The sequence below is a fragment of the Prionailurus viverrinus genome, chromosome B2 (genome assembly GCF_022837055.1).
Source record: "Prionailurus viverrinus isolate Anna chromosome B2, UM_Priviv_1.0, whole genome shotgun sequence".
NCBI classification, from domain to species: Eukaryota; Metazoa; Chordata; class Mammalia; order Carnivora; family Felidae; genus Prionailurus; species Prionailurus viverrinus.
The window spans coordinates 8,973,007-8,992,660 of NC_062565.1; the positions used below are offsets into that span (position 1 = coordinate 8,973,007).

The following is a 19,654-nucleotide window of genomic DNA, read 5'->3' on the forward strand; positions in this document are numbered from 1 at the left end:
CACGTGGAAGGATTATTGTGAACTCAAGAGTTCTCAGGCAAATTGGCTTTAGGAAGAGTATATATGGGATTTGGGTATCGAGAAATAGACTTCCTGAAACTGGTAGGTGCTTAAGTACCCCCAGAAACTCCTTATGTACCTGAGTGGGGGTGGAGGGGTAAGGCGAAGGGTGGGGGGGTTGCGTCTCCATTTGAAGAGCAGTGTTGATGGTATTCCTGGTGTTCTGTTTCTTAAAATGGGTTGAGGGAACGTGCATACCTGCTTTACTTGACTATTTTTATTTAAATTATATATATATATATGTATATATATATATATATATAATTACATTTATACATTTGATATATCTTTCTATAAATGTAGTTTTGGAAATCTACCATGTTTTCAGGCAGTTTTATTTCCCTCCTCCCCCCCTCCACTCCCCCCCCCCCCCCAAACACAGGGAAACTGCAGCCCAGGAAGATTGGGTTCATAGTGACACAAGGAAGCTGAAGGACTCCGTAAAAATCTGCTTTTGGCTCCTTTTTCTGCTTCCATTTTTGCTAGGACCTGCACCCCTACCCCACTTTAAATATGCCTCATAATGCAAACAGTGTATGTCCTCCTTATAAGGGGCAAGGGGTTAATGATGTCTTTAAAACAGATGACATCCAAAGAAGGATCAGGTGAGAATGACTGGATGAAGCCATCATATGCATATTCTAGACCACTGACACGGGACATCTTCACTCCGAGGTACCCTGGCTCCAAGGACAAAGGCCCCCTGGGCCTCTGGTTCCTGGATGCCTGAGGTGATACAGACACCAGATCACTGTCCTCAGGAAAAACACCCAGACCCCAAAGATGAGACTCCCTTCTTTCCTTTATGAGTCTCCCACTCTCTTTGTACCTGTATTCTCTCTATTCCTTCAACAAACTCTTTTGCCTCCTCCTGGCTCGTGCTTGATTTCCATCCTGTGCGAAGCCAAGGACCCTCTTGGTTGGTCCTATGGGACCCCCCCCCCCCCCCCCCGGGTCCTCAGACCTGGCCTGCCTGCCATCAATAGGCGTGTGTTCCCTGAACGGGAGATATGTGCAAAATGACCTCCAAAGGAGCTGGAAGACTGAAGGACAAAGTCAATAAGTCTAGCTTTGTGAGAAATGGTTTTTTTTTTTTTTTAATTTTTTTTTCAACGTTTTTTATTTATTTATTGGGACAGAGAGAGACAGAGCATGAACGGGGAAGGGGCAGAGAGAGAGGGAGACACAGAATCAGAAACAGGCTCCAGGCTCCGAGCCATCAGCCCAGAGCCTGACGCGGGGCTCAAACTCCCGGACCGCGAGATGGTGACCTGGCTGAAGTCGGACGCTTAACCAACTGCGCCACCCAGGCGCCCCGAGAAATGGTTTTTTAAGGGGACTTACGGACAGAAGAATGTCTTGGGCTGTGCAACAGGAGTAGATCTTCACAAGACCACCCCCTGCTCGACCTACTTTTATAGCCCTAGAAGCTGGAAATACATGCGGGGAGCATCCAGGAGGAGAATGTTTGAGAACAGGTGCATGTCATAGTGTATCTCCGAGGTGGATGGAGGACATTTTGCCCCTAGGGAGCGCTTAAGGATGTGGTTAAACAAAAGGAAAGAATGTGGGGTGAGGGGCGCTGCGCTCAAGAAGTTTTCAGGTCACAGAAAGGCCATCATGGTAGATTTGTCCAAGATGATGGTAGTCTGGTTCACACAGTGTGACAGCGGGAAAGAACATAACATTTTCATAGCTGGCAGGAGAATTCATCTCAGAGAGAGAACTATCTTTATGTAGGAAAATAATTAAGCCCCTTTATGGTCTAGATTTTAAAGAACTTGGTAAGCAAAGAGAAAATTCAGTATTTTACATTCAAAATAAAGGGATTTGGATAAACCCTTGCATATATGATCAAATGATCTTCCACATGGGTGTCAAGACCACTCAGTGGGGAAATGGCAGTCTCTTCAACAAATGGTGTTGGGAAAACTAGATAGTCACATGCAAAAGAATGAAACTGGACCCTTATCTGACACCATAACCAAAAATTAATTCAAAATGAATTACAGACTGAAACATGAAACTGAAAAACTCCTAGAAGGAGACATAAGGTAAAAACTTAATGACATTGAACTTGGCAATGATTTCTTGGATATAACATCCAAAGCACATGCAACAAAGTAAAAAGAGATGAGTGGAACCACATCAAACTTAAACACTTATGTGCATCAAAGGACACAATCGACAGAGTGAAAAAGCAACCTATGGAATGGGAGAAAATAACTGCAAATCATATATCTGAAAAGGAAGGGGTTAATATCCAGAGTAGATAAAGAACACCTATAATTCAACAATGAGAAAAGCAAATAACCTGACTTAAAAATGGGCAAAGGACTTGAACAGCCATTTCTGTAAAGATGATACACAGATGGCCAACAACCACATGAAAAGATGCTCAACATCACTCATCATCAGAGAAATGCAAATCAAGGCCACAACGAGCTATCATCTTATACCCATTAGGATGACTACTATTAAAAAAAAACAACTACAGGGGCGCCTGGGTGGCTCAATCGGTTGGGCGGCCGACCTCGGCTCAGGTCACGATCTCGAAGTCCGTGGGTTCGGGCCCCGCGTCGGGCTCTGTGCTGACAGCTCAGAGCCTGGAGCCTGTTTCGGATTCTGTGTCTCCCTCTCTCTGGCCCTCCCCCGTTCATGCTCTGTCTCTGTCTCAAAAATAAATAAACGTTAAAAAAAAAAAAAAAAAAAACAACTACTGGGGCACCTGGGTGGCTCAGTCGGTTAAGCATCTGACTTCGGCCTTAGGTTATGATCTCATGGTTCATGAATTCAAGCCCCACATCAGGCTCACCGTCGTTGGCACAGAGCCTGGTTCAGATCCTCTGTCCGCCCCCCCACCCCGTGCCCCTCCCGAACTTGCATTCTCTCAAAACTAAATAAAAACATTAAAAAAAAACCCTACAGAAAGTAACAAGTGTTGGCGAGGACGTGTAGAAAGTGGAAGCCTTGTGCATTGTTGGTGGGAATGTAAGGTGGCCCAACTACTATGGAATACAGTATGATGGTTCCTCAAAAAATTAAGCATAGAATTATTACATGATCCAGCAACTCTACTTCTGGGTATATACACTAAAGAATTGAAAGTAGGATCTCAGAGTATTTGCATGCCCACTTCCACAGCAGCGCTATTCACGATAGCAAAGGAAACAGGTGTCCACTTATGGATGAAAAGAAAAATGTGGTCTTTACATACAATAGAATATTGTTCAGCCTTAAGAAGGAAGGAAATCTTGTCACATGCTATTACATGCATGAATATTGAGGACATTATGCCATGTGAAATAAGCCAGTAACCAAAAGACAAACATGGTGTGATTGCACTCGTATGAGATACCTAAAGCAGTCAAATTCACAGAAATAGAAAGTAGAATGGTGATTACCAAGGGCTAGAGGGAGGGGGAAAAGGGAATGGTTATTTAATTTTTTTTTTTTTAAATGAGTAGGGTTCACTCATTTTTTGAGAGACAGAGAGCGAACCGGGGAGCAACAGAGAGAGAGGGAGGGAGACACAGAATCCAAAACAGGCTCCAGGCTCTGAGCTGTCAGCACAGGGCCCGACGCGGGGCTCCAACTCACGAATCGTGAGATCATGACCTGAGACAAAGTTGGATGCTCAATTGACTGAGCCACCCAGGCACCCCAGGAATGGTTATTTAAAGAGTATAGACACTCCTCTGCTCAAATCCCTGCAATGGCTCCCCATTGCAACAAAGAAACAGCTGAAGTTGTGATAATGGCCTCCAAGGTCCCCATAGCCTGTTCCCTACACTGTGCTGGCCCATCTCCTTTCTCTCTCTCCTTTCACTCACTCTGCTCCAGAGTTCCTGGCCAGCCTGATGTTTCTCCACCCTGCAAGGCCTATTCGTATCTTAGTGTCTTTGCTCTAGACAGTTCCTCTTTCTGGAATGTTCTGTGCCCAGAAATCCTTAGATTCCTTCAAATCTTTGTTCAGATGTGACTTTCTCAACGTGGCCTACCTTGACCACCCCATTAAATACGTCAATGTGTAGACTCTGTTTACCCTGCTGTACTCTTATTCTATGTACTCATCATCTTCTGGAATATTCATATTATTTTTTAAATATTTTTAATGTCTTCCCCTGCTAGAATGTAAGCTCTATTGGGGGGAGTGATTTTTGTCTGTGTGTAGTTGATGTGTATTCCAGGCACCTAGAATAGTGCTTTATAAATAATGGCTCCTTAATAAATAGTTGCTGAATGTTGAATCAGTCTTCACAAGAGAAAGCACTGTTTCCCACGTGAATCTGGGGAGTGCTAATATGGAAGGTTGCATCTTGTACACAAAAGATATCCTGTGGTCAACTAAGCTTGGTGTCCTTTTCTTGGAGACAGACAATTGACTTGATGGCCTACTAGTATATTTTTGCGAAAATCTAAGCTTGTTTTACAGGCTATTCTGTGAGAAGTGACCAATAATGATGGGAAAATGTTTAGAAATAAATTCAAGTTGCAGAAATGGCACATTAGGAGTACAGGAATAGAACTAGGGGGACAGGGGCAAATACCTACTTCGGTTCTATAAATAACAAACTTCACTGTACTGTCAGCATTTAGGGCTGGCCAGCCTAATGTGCTGATCAAAGGCTTCAGAGGCTCCAAACAACAAGCTGGGTCATGAGGACTTCAACTGGAAGAAAAGAGATAGTCATGAGTCCCGCTGGCTGCACTGACTGCCAGGGAACCATCTATCCGCTCATTCCAAAATATGGTTATGCTTGGCACTATCATTGGGTCAGGCACAGAACAGAAAGGGGAAGAGGAAGGTGAAAAATTCAAGAGTTGAGGGATATTCCAAATGGTCTCCAAGATGAACACAAGGGCTCATGGTTAACACATGGGTTAATGCTGTGGAGTTCTCTGAGGCCTGAGATGACAGTAGCCTGAGCAGCGACACCCACAGTGAGGCTGAGGTGGGGGATGGAGAGAGTGGGAGCCAAGCATCTCAGCACACCCAAGGGCTCCAGCCATTGGGCTAGGTCCTACTTGGCATTTGTTTATTTATTTATTTATTCATTCATTTATGTATTTATGTATGTATGTATTTATTTATTTATTACTGCAGCCAACCAGAGAATCCTGACAGCATTACCATAACCAGATAGCCTCAAGTATTGTCTTCAATCACACTTTATCATTCTTAGAACACTTCTTTGGCAGGAGTATTTGGAACATAGCCAAAGATGCAGGAAATAAGGGGGGGGGGAGACTTTGAATATCCAAGATAGACAGTATGGGTTTGCTTAAAATTGAAATACTTCACTTCTTCAAGAACTCCTTTGGCACTCAGCCAAAGCCTCGTGAAGGCAATCTATGGAGTTCACAAGATCACAGGAGAATCAAAATGGCAGGTTGAGGCAGCGACAACCAGAATATGAGAGCAGAAGAGAAGACTGAAAAACTAGAAAGTAGACACAATAATTGAGAAAGTTTACTTCTTTGGGTATAATGTAGGGTGAGGACAAACCCTTGATGCATCATTGGACTCAGAGACATTGCTGCATTTTGGAATGGGTTCATATTCACCGTAATGCCCGACTCACCAATAAAAATTCAGTTGTGATCGCTAAGTCCACTTAAGTATGCAGGGATGCATTTGGGGAAGCTCTCATTCCCAAAAGACTAAAGTTAAAAATAAAATGTCAGCTCGTAAAAGGGAAGCTTCAGCTGAGAAGAGTTAATTAGTTTGTTAATTAATCTGTGCCTCCTCTAGGTTTTAGGCTCCAGTCCTGACATTTAGAAGTCGTACAAAATCATGTTTATAAATATCGTTCTGAGTATTTTTAGCTGATGGAGTTTTGTCAGCAGGCTTTATTTCTGCATTCAGTTATCAGTGACTAATTTCTTTTTTTTAAGTTTTATTTATTTATTTTGAGGGGGAGAGAGAGAGAGAGAGAGAGAGCAGGGGGAGGGGCAGAGAGAGAGAGGGAGAGAGAGAATCCCAAGCAGGCTCTGTGCTGTCATTGCAGAACCTGATGTGGAGCTTGAACTCATGAACCATGAGATCATGACCCTCGCTGAAATCAAGAGTGGATACTTAACCGACTGAGCCACCCAGGTGCCCCATGAGGACTGTTTGAATTCAGTTTTGTTGTTTGAGAAGCATTGGTTGGTTCTGGCCACTCATGTGACTGGTCTTGAGTTTCTATCAGTCCATAGTATCATGCTGCCTTCCTGAAACATGCCAGAAAGATTTCCAGGTCTTTTTGTCTGGCCTTCACCATTTGAGCATGGCTCTGTATGGGAGATTAAACAAGTGATCTCGACATCAAGACTCATTCTTCTGCAGACAGAACACAGGCAAGGCTGACTGCCTGTAGCACCACCCCTGCCATCTCATTTTTGAACAGTAAAGGTAATTTCTGTCCACAGGAATGACAGGCCCGTGTCACATGTGTGGGCGGGCCTCTTGATAGAGAAATGCTTTGTTTTAGAGAAGGCAATGTGGATAATGACTGAAAGCCCAGGTTCTGGATCAGATAGACTTTTTTTTTTTTTTTTTTTTTTTTTTTTTTTTGGCTTAACCTCCCTTAACACAACTATGATGCTTAACTTTCTAAACTCCAGTTTTCTCGGGGCACCTGGGTGGCTCTGTCAGTTAAGCGTCTGACGCTGACTCAGATCGTGATCTCGCAGCCCATGAATTCAAGCCCCACATTGGGCTCTGTGCTGACAGCTAGGAGCCTGGAGCCTGCTTAGGATTCTGGGTCTCCCTCTCTCTCTGCCCCTCCCGTGCTCAGACTCTCTCTCTCTCTCTCCCAAAAAATAAATATTAAAGAAAAATAAACTCCAGTTTTCTCCTCTGTAAAATATTGATTATAGTAACTGCCACATGGGCTATTGTCACTGATAAATGAAACAACTTTTGTAAAGTTGTAGCTAATATATCAAATAATAATTATTACAAATCTACAGTTGACAGAGGATGTGAACAGAGATAAATGGGAAGGAAAGGGGAGTGACGTGTCTATGGTGAATCTCTCATACGTCTTAGAATTATAGTCCATTCTTTTTTTTTAAAAAAAATTTTTTTTTTCAACGTTTATTTATTTTTGGGACAGAGAGAGACAGAGCATGAATGGGGGAGGGGCAGAGAGAGAGGGAGACACAGAATCAGAAACAGGCTCCAGGCTCCGAGCCATCAGCCCAGAGCCCGACGCGGGGCTCGAACTCACGGACCGCGAGATCGTGACCTGGCTGAAGTCGGACGCTTAACCGACTGCGCCACCCAGGCGCCCCTATAGTCCATTCTTTAGTAGCCTGTTTGATTAATCAATCATGGAGCTATTCCATTCTCTTGATATTGCACCTGATCGTTCTTTTAGCATTAATTGTACTACAGTATCACTAGAATAGAACTGTTAAGATTTAAGTCCTGTAACATTTTGTTTTCAAGATCTGAGCATAGTTACTGCATTTTTAAGGGAAAATTTTAGACTAGATTATAACCTGTGTTTTGCTGAGCAGAAGAAAATCTGTAGATGGCTACTCTTGTCATTTTATTTTAATTTTTTATTAAAATTTTTAAATTTTATTTATTTTTGAGAGAGACAGAGTGTGAGCGGGGGAGGGGCAGAGAGAGGGAGACACAGAATCCGAAGCAGGCTCCAGGCTCTGAGCTGTCAGCACAGAGCCCAGCGTGGGGCTCGAACTCACAGACTGTGAGATCATGACCTGAGCCCAAGTCGGCTGCTTAACCGACTGAGCCACCCCAGCACCCCTACTCTTCTTTTTAAATCTATGCCAGTGCAAAGACCCATTTTCTGAACTTGAGGAGCATGGATTTGTTTGTAGAAGATTATGAGTGGTCTGAGTACTCGCTTCATAAATACCACCCAAACTGGCCTCCTCTTCCTTCCTGGGAGTTCACATCTAAGTATTGATTTTTTTGATTTTACTTTATTTTTTAAACAGGCTTCCAAGCCCCTTCTGCCCTCAACCACCTCCCTTAGGCTGTCATCCTGCTCAGGGTAAGAGGAACACAGCTTCAGTTCTGGTCAGTTTCCAGAACCGTGTGATATCCGTTGAACCTGTCTAGCCTAGTGCCTCTGTGAGTGTGAATGTGGGTGTGGTGTGAATAAAGCAGAGATTGTCATCTGCTGTTAATGACCTCCTATAACATCTCCGTGGGGCAGGGGAGTGGAGGTAGAGACTTTTTTTTTTTCCCACCCCTGAATGGGGGATCATAGGTTGAGAAACTCTGGCGTGGCATTACAAAGTTTGGGGTGGCTCTTTGGTGATTAAACCCCTGGAGAACGCAAGCGTGAGGGCTGAGCTGGGGAGAAGTTGTTACCAGTGTCTGTCAGGCAGGCCTGCGGGTGAATTTGAAGATGGAGGCCACATTGACAACAATATTACGTCTGCCTGAACGTCCCTGCCCGCCCGTTTGGATTCTCCTTGGCTCAGTAACAACTCCCAGGTAAACTGCTGATGCAAAAGTTTGGGCTTGGTTTCCCCGTGTATCCTGGGGGTCCGCATCAGCTCCCTTTTCCCTGGATTTATTATGCCCATCAGCTCAGAGCGCTGCTTTCCTGTAAAGCTTGCTTCATCAGCTGGCATACAGCAGTTCAAGGCTTTCCGGACTCTCCAAACCGATTAATCAACTGAAACCATTCTCTGAGTGCCCGTGATACGTTTGGCTCCCTCTGGGGACAGAGACGAAGTGTCTCCCTTTTGAGAACACGTGCGTGAAAACGTGTATCAGAATGCACTAACGTAACAGAAGCACCGCTTCTTACAGAGGTAAAAGAATTCCCCAGCCAAAGGGATGGGGGGGAAAGGATCCCTCCATTTGCTGATGTGACACGGCTCGGGGTCTCGCGCAGAGGAACGAGAAGAGAGGGAGCCTGGGTTCCGGGGCGCTGGTTTGCAGCCCGGTGGGGGGGGGGGGCGGGGGGTGGTGTCTCCTTGGGCCTCCAGCCCCTAGCAGATTAACCCTTTGCAGCAAGGACTGGGAACGAGAAGGCTCCAAAGGAAATGTTAGCCAGCGCGCGGACTGGGAGGGGGGCGGGGAGGAAGCCGAGACTGCAGCGAGACCAAAACAGGGTGGGGCGCGGGGTGCTCCCCGGGGAGAGGCGCCCGCCCGGGTGGCCGGGATGGAGATCTCTGCGGGGTGCGGGGAGGCAGGCCGGCGAGCTCGGGAGAAGGAAGCGGACGGGCGCCTCCCGCCCCCGGGGCTGCCCGCCAGCGGCCGCAGGGCAGGGCGGCGGCGCCCGCCGGCGTCGCTCTCCCTCGCCCGGGTCGGCCCGGGCTCTGGCCCGGTGGGCGGGCCGGGCGGCGCTCGGGGCCGCGCTCCGCTTCCCCACTTTCCCTCCGTCCCTCCCTCCTCCCGGGGCCGTCCCGGGCGGCCGGGCCAATGAGCGCCGAGAGGAGGGCAGCGGGAAGCGGAGCGCGCCCGGCGCGGCCCTCCCACCGCGCCCCGGGGCCGCCGCGCCAACGCCGAGGTTGCGCCCCGGGAGTTCGCGCGGCCCCCGGCCTGGTGGCTCGGTCCCCGCGGGCGAGGCGGCCGTGCGCGCGCGCGCGCCTGGGGCAGCGGCCCGCGAGCGCTCGGGCTGCGGGACGGGGAGCGGGGTGGCGCGGGCTGGGGCCGGGGCAGCCGCCTCCCGAAGATGCAGGATGGCAGCGGAGCCGCCGTCCAGCCTCTCGTACCGCACCACGGGCTCCACCTGCCTGCACCCGCTCAGCGAGCTCCTGGGCATCCCGCTGGACCAGGTAACGGGCGGCCGGGGCGTGGGCGCAGCGAGGGACCCTCCTCCCGGGCCACCGCGGGGGGTGCGGGCTGCGGGCATGCGTTAGCCACCGACGGTCCTCCCCCCCACCCCCCAGCCCCTATAGCAGATTTCACAGCCACAGACTCGACAGGTGGGCTTTTTTACTGACAACGTTTTTGTCCTCGAAGTGTGAAAAAAATCGGTATACCCTGAAAGACGGGTTCAGATGCTACATATATTTTTTCTTCTTGAGGTTTTGGGTTGCCTCGTTTCCTGTCACGAAGTTCTAAGGTATTCTGATAAATGAATCAGGTGTTTGTTTTGTTTTTTTTTCCCATCCGTGTAGTCGAAGCTTGATTATTTTTAATTTAGATTTCTGTCCTTAAAAGATAAGCCGGATTGGTCTGTTTCTGCAGCCTGTTGCTTGAACAGACACCTGGGTTTTAGACTTGGGTGGTGAGACTTGCCTGATCAGAGGGACAGTTATTTTGTGCCAGGTGTGATGTCCATCGGAAAGGGAGGAGTTACACAAGGTTGCCATGGTTTCCCAAGGGGCTCCAGTTTATCCAATGGGTTCATTCTTGAGGTTCTAGGCTCCCGAGTGAGTTAGGATAGTGGGAGAAGAGAGGCTCAGAGAAGTTACTTGGACTGTCCAGGAACTGTCTGCTCCCGTTAAAACTGAAAATGGCAATAAAGAACAATATAATTCCTCGTAGGAAATCTGCCTGAGGGTTGAGGCTGCCTTACTCATTTTCTTGTGTCTGCAGGTGCTGCAGGCTAGATCTGCCGTGTCTTTCGTGGAGAGTCAGTAAATATATGTTGATTTAAGTGGAATGAAGTGTGTTGGGGGACCGCCCATTCACCTTAGTTTAGTTTCATACCGAGGTTTGCCCCAGGTTTCTTCCTCTGTTTTTCACTACTGATCTTTTTTTATTTCCCCTTCTTCTTTTTTTTTTTTTCTTCTTCAAACGGGAGTATACCTGCTGCCCTCTCCACTCACATTCCTTCTGCAATGAGGAAGTGAGACCTGGACATTTGCCTTATTCACATACTGTTTACTGAGCCACCCTTCTACCTGGCTGCCTCCAAAGATCTGATTCAGAGCTCCACCTCCTGTGGCCATTTGCCTTCTCATCAGTTGCAAAATCCAGAAAGTTAACAAATCGGGGGCGGTATTAGATGCTAACTTGTGCTTTTGTAAATCAGTCTTCGATTTGTAATGAAGATGGGAGAGTCCCAGGGACTTAGGCAAAGGCAGAGATACTAACAGATTCTTTTGCCCTGAAACTGCTATATAACTCATAGCTGACTTTCCTTAAGCGGAATGTGTTTTGTACTTACCCTTCAGCCCCAGCCCCAACCCCCGTCAGAATTTATTTTAGTTGCATTTTCTGTTTTAAGTTATTTGGCATTGCTAGAGAGAGGAATCTGGGGAGCATTTTCGTATGGAAAGGGATAGTTAAGGAACCCTGACAAGTTACGACTGAGAGGTGCTGGTACGATATTAGGTGCTTTTTAACTCATCTGCCTCCATCCCCAGCCTCCTGGGTTTGTCAGAGGAACCCTGTTTTTAATTTATAAACAAGAATAAAAGAGGCTTAAGGATGTTTAAGGCTGGGAGAAGGGGATTTCTGGGATAAACTGAAAAAGAAAAGTGGGCCATGGGCAAGGAGGGACCCCCCCCCCCCATGATGTCTTTGATCTTTGGATGGCCCCGCCACCTTCCAGCAGGGTCACATCTGAGTGACTCTTGCTGGAAGAACTACATATAGGGCAATGCCCCAGCTCACTTATTTAAGGCCTGATGAAAATCGCAAACCATAAATAATGTGGTTTGAGGCTAAGTTGTGGCTTGAGAATTTGGAAGCTTGGTGTGTTTTTCTCCCTCACACTTTCTAATGTTTATTTTTTATTTATTTTTAAGAGAGAGCGCACGAGAGAGAGAGAGAGAGAGAGAGAGAGAGAGAGAGAGAGGGAGTGGGGGAGGGGCAGAGAGTGAGACACACACACACAGAACCCGAAGCAGGCTCCAGGCCCTGAGCTGTCAGCACTGAGCCAGACGCGGGGCTCGAACTCACGGACTGTGAGATCATGACCTGAGCTGAAGTCCGGGCCTTAACCGACTGAGCCACCCGGGCACCCCTCTCCCTCACCCTTTCAAGGCCTTTTTAAGGTCTTAGATGTCAGACTTGACCTACTCTGCCAGCAGACTTCTTTTGTGAGTGCTTCTGTGACCGCTGGCTGGCATTCAGCCTCCTAGAGCTCCAAATGCCCCCATGGGTAAAAGGGGAAATGGCAATATGTTCTGCATTCTGGGGGCACCCGGGGGGCTCAGTCAGTTGACTGTGTGACTCTTGAGATCAGTTCAGGTCATGATGTCAGGCCCGTGGGATTGAGTCCCACGTGTGCTGAGAATGGAGCCTGTTTAGGATTCTCTCTCTTTCTTTCTCTCTCTCTCTGCCCTTCTCTCCTGCTTGTGCGCTCTCTCTCTCTTTAAAAAAAAAAAAAATCTGCATTTTAGAGTGGAGAAAGTTTAGGCAGATATAACATGCTCTACATCAGGAAGGTCCTTCATTCACACAGGGTCCTGGCAGGAAACTCAACTCAGTGGGTTGCGGTGGAGACACTTTAATGAACTACATGGAGGGATGTGGGCAGCATTAAGGGACCCACATGCGGAGGTTCAGGTACTAAGACCTGGATGCAGAAGGGGAAGGGGAAGGGGGAGGATGTGTTGTTACTGTTGCCCAGTGAGAGCTGTATCCACCCCCGCAGGCGGAAACAGAGAGAGAGAGAGCCTCAGCCTTCCTTCCCTCCACCCACAGTCCTTCCGTCTCTTGCCCATCTCCGCAGTGGTCAGATCACATCTAAGGGTGACGGCCTGGGGTGCCTGGGTGATGCGGTCTGCAGGGGCTCCACTCTGGGCACAGAACTTGGAAGAGAAAGGTAGAGCCAGAGGTGGAGGACAATCCAGGAATAAGAGAATAGTCCTCAATAAATGTTTGCTTCGTCCCACCGGAGAGTGGCTTTTTATTGGCCTGCAATATGCTAGAGGTGACAAAACATGTCCCTTGTGTTACTTAAATAGCTCCTTATAGGCCACCTGAAGACGTTGACTCTTCCCCCCTCCCCGTGTTAGCATTTCATAGCATTTCATGCTTGTATTCGTAATTTCTGCATTGAACGTACATCTGAGAATGTCTTTGGCTTCTGGGTGTCCCTGTGTCAGGTATTTTATTACTTGCAAAAAACCTAAAATATCTGTTGAGCATTCTACTGTGCGAGTGAAGAACTCATTTTTCATTTGATTCTTTCATTTATCTGTTCTGTTAACTCCCCAGGGAAGCTTGCGGGCGATCGATCGTGAGGAAACGTCTATTATTTTAATTTCCAGGGACTTTACTAGTCTGACATCTTCCTAGAGATGTTAAATGTAAAATCATCTTACTTAATTAGAAACAAGTAGAGTACAGAAGAATTCAGATGCAGAGGGTAGGAAATGGATGATGATGTAGGACCCTCCACAGGTGTGTCACAGGTGAGTGTGTGAAAATTGGATTTCTAAAACAGTGGGTCACTGTGTATAGCAAGTGTGGAGCACCGACAGCTAGTAGGATTATTTAGATATAAAGCTTCACTTGCCCGGGATAAATTAGGTAAGAACTTTTCTTCCTCATTTAGAGTGAATCAGGGAACAAAGGATGAGTATTTGTCTTATTTTTTAAGTCATCTGCTTGTTTCTTTTTCACTTGGTTTTGGTTGTGGAATGTGACCTGATCTGCCTTTAAACTAAGGGTGGCTTTCCTTTCTTTCTTTCTTTCTTTCTTTCTTTCTTTCTTTCTTCCTTTCTTCCTTTCTTCCTTTCCTTTCCTTTCCTTTCCTTTTTTTTCTTTTCTTTTTAAATTTTTAATGTTTATTTATTTTTGAGAGACAGAGAGAGAGACAGAATGTAAGCAGGGGAGTGGCAGAGAGAGAGGGAGACAAAGAATCTGAAGCAGGTTCCAGGCTGTGAGCTGTCAGCACAGAGCCCAATGCGGGGCTCGAACTCACGAACGGTGAGATCATGACCTGAGCCAAAGTCGGACACTTAACCAACTGAACCATTCAGACACCCCTCTTTCTTTCTTTCTTTCTTTCTTTCTTTCTTTCTTTCTTTCTTTCTTTCTTTCTAAATGCTTATTTATTTATTTTTTGAGAGAGAGAAAGAGACAGAGAGAGAGAAAATTCCAAGCAGACTCAATGCTGTCACCTCCCCCCTCCCCCTGATGTGGGGCTTGAACTCAAGAACCAGAGATCATGACCTGAGCCAAAGTGAAGAGTCGATGCTTAACCAACTGAGACACCCAGGTGCCCCTAAACTAAACATAACTGTCACAGTTTGTAAGACTGATTTAACCACCATGATGGATGGATATCAATGTTGTTAATTGCGTGATGCATTGGATATCAATGTTGTTAATTGTTAAAACGCCTGTTTTGAAAGGAGTTTTGAAAGCTGAGCAAGAAATGGTTTCCTGACTATAAGGAATTTCCATTCTGGTGGTGGGGAGCTCTGGGGGCCAAGGCTGTTTTTATCGATTGTCCTACCAGACTTTGTATACTTTTGCATAAAGTAGCAATTCTTTGTTGAATTAGAAGTCCTTGCCTGGCTTTCATTCCCCTCCCAAACCCCAACCTAATCAGAAAAAGGGTCAAGGGAAAAATAGACCAGGACATAAGAATCCAGGAAATGATTTTGAGATTAAAGCAGGAAAGGTTTAGGACAATTAACATAAGCTTGTGTTATAGTTTAAAAGGCTGGGTGAATGAAGACCAGCTCTAAAGACCTGGCATTCTTGATGAATGGTGATTCCAGTAGTGAGTTTCGATTATTCCACCGGGGCCTCTGACCGCGAGGTTTCTTTACTTGCCTGGAGCTTTTAGTCACCCGTTGTTTCCCTTGTCCAATCTTGGAAAGCCCAACCTGCAAGTCTCTTCTTATCTAGATCTTGCCCTTGGTTAAAAGCTCAGCTCACATTCCATAGTCAGTATTAAACCAATTAAATATTTATTTAATGCTGTTAGTGCCTGGTACCTGGCCAGGTGGTACAAATACAAGGCTAAAAAGCATCAAGGCCCCTGTCCTGGAAGGGCTTGCACACCAGTAGAGGAGACAAAGGACCCATGTAAGTATACAAGTACTGTGTACTCACTGACTTGTGCAGGTGCTGACAGAAGTTTGTAGACGGTGCCCTGGTGGAACAGAGAAGGCAAAGCCATAGGAGATGTTGGATTCCTGTAGAAGTTACTATTTACCTTTAACATGGTTTACAACCAAGTGGACAGCAGATCAGCCTTTGTTGGGAGAAGGGTCCTTTGCTTGGCCCACCCCCTCCACACCCCCCACTGATGCCGCCTCCAGGCTGTACCCTTGGGTCTCTAACTTGAACAATCTGCTCTTCACCTTGGGACTTTCCAGTTCATCCCAGCTCAGGATGGGTGTGGGCATATGGCAGGCCAGAGAACATCAGCCCTGCAGAGTGCTACTTTAGTTTTCTTTTTTGGCCTCAGTAGTTCCTGCAAAGTCAGGTCTGCACTCCCCTTGATACCCCCTTCTTCTGATGTCGAAAATGATTGGCAAACAGGAGGAAAATAATTTGGTTAGACTGCAGACAACAAGTATTGAGTTTCTCCCGTGTTCCCCAAGAATTCCTTGGGGTTTGTTGGGCTGTGATGATTCAAACAGCAATAAAATAGGGCCCATCCTCAAAAATCTTGTTGGGTGAGGCAGGGACACATACGTCAACCGGTGTTGCTCATGTGCAGTGACCTGGACCAACGGTATCAGCCTGGAAACTGGTGAGAAATGTACATTCTCAGGAGCGCCTGGGTGGCTCAGTCCATTGAGCGTCCGACTTTGGCTCGGGTCGTGATCTCACGGTTCGTGAGTCGGAGCCCCAGGCTTGCTGCTGTCAGTGCAGAGCCTGCTTCGGACCCTCTGTCCGCTTCTCTCTCTCTCTGCCCTTCCCCCACTCATGCTGTCTCTGTCTCAAAAATAAACGAGAAAATAAAAAGTAATGTCCGTTCTCTGCCTAGTGTCCCCATCTGCTGCTCGGGGGACAGGCACAGCCCTGGGTGGTTTAATGAGCTCCCTGGGGTGCTGAGGCACCCCGAAGTCTGAGAACCACTGCTCCGCACGGCACACTGGGATCCCAATTAATCAAGCAGAGTGGAGGGGAAGATCTATTCTTTGCGAGGGGACAAGGCGTGGTTGTCAGCCTCTGGCAGGTGAGGAGTAGCACGTGTTCGGTCTTGCAGGATGAGGAGGAGTTTAGCAGGCAAAGTGGGTAGAAAGAACACACGCATAGGTGTGGACGAGTGAAACCGCTCAGTTCTGGGAGCTGAGAACCCGCTGAAGTGGGTTGTGGGCTGCAGGTTGTGAGTGGACCGCAGGGTCCAGGCTGGGGAAGAGAGCAGGGGTCACGTCACGAGGCAGCCGATGGGCTCTGGCGTGTCTGTACCTCATCCTACAGACTGGAGCTCTGCGGACGTTTTCTATAAAGGGCCACGCGGTCAGTATCTTCGGCCTCAGGCCCTGCAGCCCATCACATCTACTCAGCTCTGCCATTGCATGAAAGTAGAATAAATAACATAATACATAGTGAATCCATAATTGGGTGTGGCCGCATTGTCAGGAAACTTCATTTACGGATACTTGTAAACTGGAGTTTCGAGGGCACCTGGGTGGCTCAGTCGGTTAAGTGTCCAACTTCGGCTCAGGTCATGATGTCGTAACTCATGAGCCTGAGCCCCATGTCGGGCTCCGTGCTGACAAGTCAGAGCCTGGAGCCTGCTTCGGATTCATTCTCTCTCTCGCTGTCTCTCTCTCTCCCCCCTGTTCTGTCCCTGTCTCTCAAAAATTAATAAACGTTTAAAAAAAGTTTTAAATTGAGTTTTGTATAATTTTTCACGTGTCCGGAAATTTTCTTCTTTCGATTATTTTCAATCCTTAAAAAAGAGAAAAAACGTTGTTTTAGCCGGCAGGCCACACAGAAAACGGGCAGTGGGCTGGGATTGGCCGAGGATTGGATTTTGTAGACCCTTGCCAGAGATGAGTTTTCCATAAAATTTGATGCCTGGACATTCTTCAGAATCTACTGACATGTGTGTTTCAGGAATCCGGCCCCAACTGGTGAATCAAATGTTGGGGTGGAGGGGCTCCCCAGGTGATTCTCCGGCCAGCTGAAGCTGGGCACCAGTGCTACCATCAAAGGGAAGACAGTGACGGACATAAGGTGTGGGAAGATTTTAATTTTGTGGAGCAGGGCAGGAGTCATACGGCCGCAGGTTGCAGGGATGGAGGAGGGCGGGCCTTTGAGGATGGGAGAAGGCGTAGCGTTGTCTTTCTGGGATGTGGAGAAGGGGGTGTGCACGGTCCATTTAACGGGCTGCTGAGTGTAATCGACGGGCTGAAAACCACAAATTTTGAGAGGCACGAGTTTGTGCCAATATGCGATTTTTGTCTTCGAGCAGCTCCTTTTAGGAGCAGAAGTAAAACCGTTGGGCGTTTGCAGAGAGGGTTGCTAGGCAGTTAAGAAGAAGGGGTGTTGAAAGATGCCGACAAGTACTTGGAAGTGATGGGAGAGGCAGGGGACACACCCAGAGTTTTGGAGGGACTGAGGGGTAGGTGCCGAGGAAAGGAGGCGGGTGGGGGCTGGCCTAGTGAGTGGAAGATTCCTAGAGAAGCTGTTCGGGGCAGTGATGACAGTCCGGGTGTGGTTGTATGGTAGGGGTGACAGTTGGGTTTAGCCAGCCACCCCCGTGGACTGGGGGGGGGGGGGATCTGGCAGACTTCCTCCCAAAGTTTGAAGCAGGTGGACTTGGGACGTGAGCCGGAGGCGGAGGAAAAGGCTGGGCAGTAACTGAGCTCTCTAGGCTGGTAGATTCCGAGAGCATATGGCTAGACCGGAGAGGGTAGACCCACCCTCTGTCAGGCACTCAGTCAGCTGCTCTGCGTGCATGATCTCACTTCATTTTTTTGTTTGTTTATTTTGAGAGAGAGAGAGAGAGACAGCATGCACGCATGTGCGAGCAGGGGAGGGGCAGACAGAGGAGAGAGAATCCCAAGCAGACTCTGTGCTGCCAGTGCAGAGCCTGACATGGGGCTCAATCCCACCAACGTGAGATCATGACCTGAGTCGAAATCAGGAGTCAGACACTTAACCGACTGAGCCTCCCTCTCCCCTCTCCCCCCGTCCCCCGCCCATCCCCGTACCATCTCACTTCATAAAAGGAGGAGTTTGGGCTGAGTCTGGAGGGAGCACAGCTTTTCTAGAAGGATGGTGGAAGAGAAGTGGGCTGAGGCAGCAAAGGGGAGGGGAATTTGGAAAAGTAGTGATGCTCCTGTCTCTGCTCACCTGTTGGCACATAGTTCTCCACCAAGGCTGGGAGGGAAGGGAGAGAGCTGGGAAGGCAGTTTGGGGTTTGGGGTAGAGCAGAGGGAGGGCTTTGAGGAGGTCGGCAGAGGGAAGGAGGTCTGCATGGGACGATGAGTCACGGAGGAGGAGGAAGTCCGAGCGGCACATGGCTGCAAGTTGACAAAGGGGAGCTTGGTGGCTGGGCATGGGAATCAGAATGAATGGCAGGGTTCTGGGCAGTGGGCGTGGGCCCCTGGGGTCCCGGAGTCCTGATAAGCCTGTGGCCAGTGACCGACCTTGAACATGGAGTGCAGTGTTTCCTGGGGCTGCACAGAAACGTGGTGGAAAGTTCCTTTGTGGTTCCGAAGAGATTGCTCAACTTGCAGAAACAGTGTGCGAATACCAAGCGATAAGATGTGTTGAGGGCAAGGCTGTGAATTCCATAGAGTCGAGAGGGCAGGGCTGGTGGAGTTGGGGACTGCCCCATGGCGTGGCCCTGAGGGAGCCTGTGCACACAGAGCAGGAGAATGAGCTGTCTCCATCTGGGGGGACTCTGGGTGAGTCCAGGAGGTAGGCTGGCCCGTCTGGAAAATGCTGACTGGTGTCGCAATCTGGTGGCTTAACTTGACAATAATTGAAGAGAGGACAGAGAATGTGCAGGCGTGACCACATACTTCCTGCCATTTTAAGCAGAGGCCCAGTGGGTTCTGGAGCTTTAACCTTTCTGTCATGGAACAAGAGTGGATTCTTCCCAGCTTGGCCTCAGTTTACCTTTCTGGCTTAATGATACCGGCGGCTCTCTATATTGAGTGCATGTGCTCTCAGGCCTTCAGTCAGCTGCTCTGCGTACATTATCTCATTTAACGGGTGTGACAACATTGAAATTTATGCCGCAAATTTCAATGTAAGCAGTGGGCCTACGGGGCTTTAGTGCCTTGCCGGCAGCCCAGAGGCTGGAAAGGGGCAGAGGCAGGACTTGAGCCCAGGACTGTCTGATTGTTGTGCTTCCAGGAAGTATGGCAGCCACCACTTGCTTCCCTGTGCACCGTGCTGTCATCCCAGGGGACTGTTTATTTCCTATGCCTCAAATGCCGTGTGCCTTTCGCACCTGCCAGCTTCCGCCTACACTCTTCCTTCTCTGTCTGAACCTCGTCCTCTTCCCAGTTCTCATTTCCTGTTTCATCTCCACCTGCTCTCTGTAACCTTGGCCTTGCTGTCTCCCTCCGCTCCAGGGGCAAACAGGTCCCTTCATTTTTTCTGTTTCTCCCCGGGATTTTGCATACCATATTGCGGGGCTTACCTTACGTCTTAGATATTAATTGGTCTTTCTGCCCTGCCTGACTGTGGGAGGCCAAATAACTGGGTTGGAATGGGGCTGTGGAGATTGGTTAGGGTGTACCTTAATCAAGCGACAAACCCATACGCGCTTGTTCAACCACTGTATTG

At 48.1% G+C, this 19,654-nt stretch overlaps 1 protein-coding gene across 2 annotated transcripts in view; it reads left to right on the top strand.

Moving 5' to 3' along the window:
* Positions 1–9,538: 9,538 nt before the first annotated feature.
* Positions 9,539–19,654, top strand: part of MBOAT1 (membrane bound O-acyltransferase domain containing 1) — a 112,775-nt gene continuing 102,659 nt past the window's right edge. For both annotated transcript variants that reach the window (XR_007152088.1, XM_047858253.1), the window contains exon 1: positions 9,539–9,813. Coding sequence is in view for 1 of the 2 variants with exons in the window: in XM_047858253.1 (XP_047714209.1) it covers positions 9,718–9,813 (96 nt within the window). In the remaining variant the exon portion in view is untranslated. The remainder of the gene's footprint in view (positions 9,814–19,654) is intronic.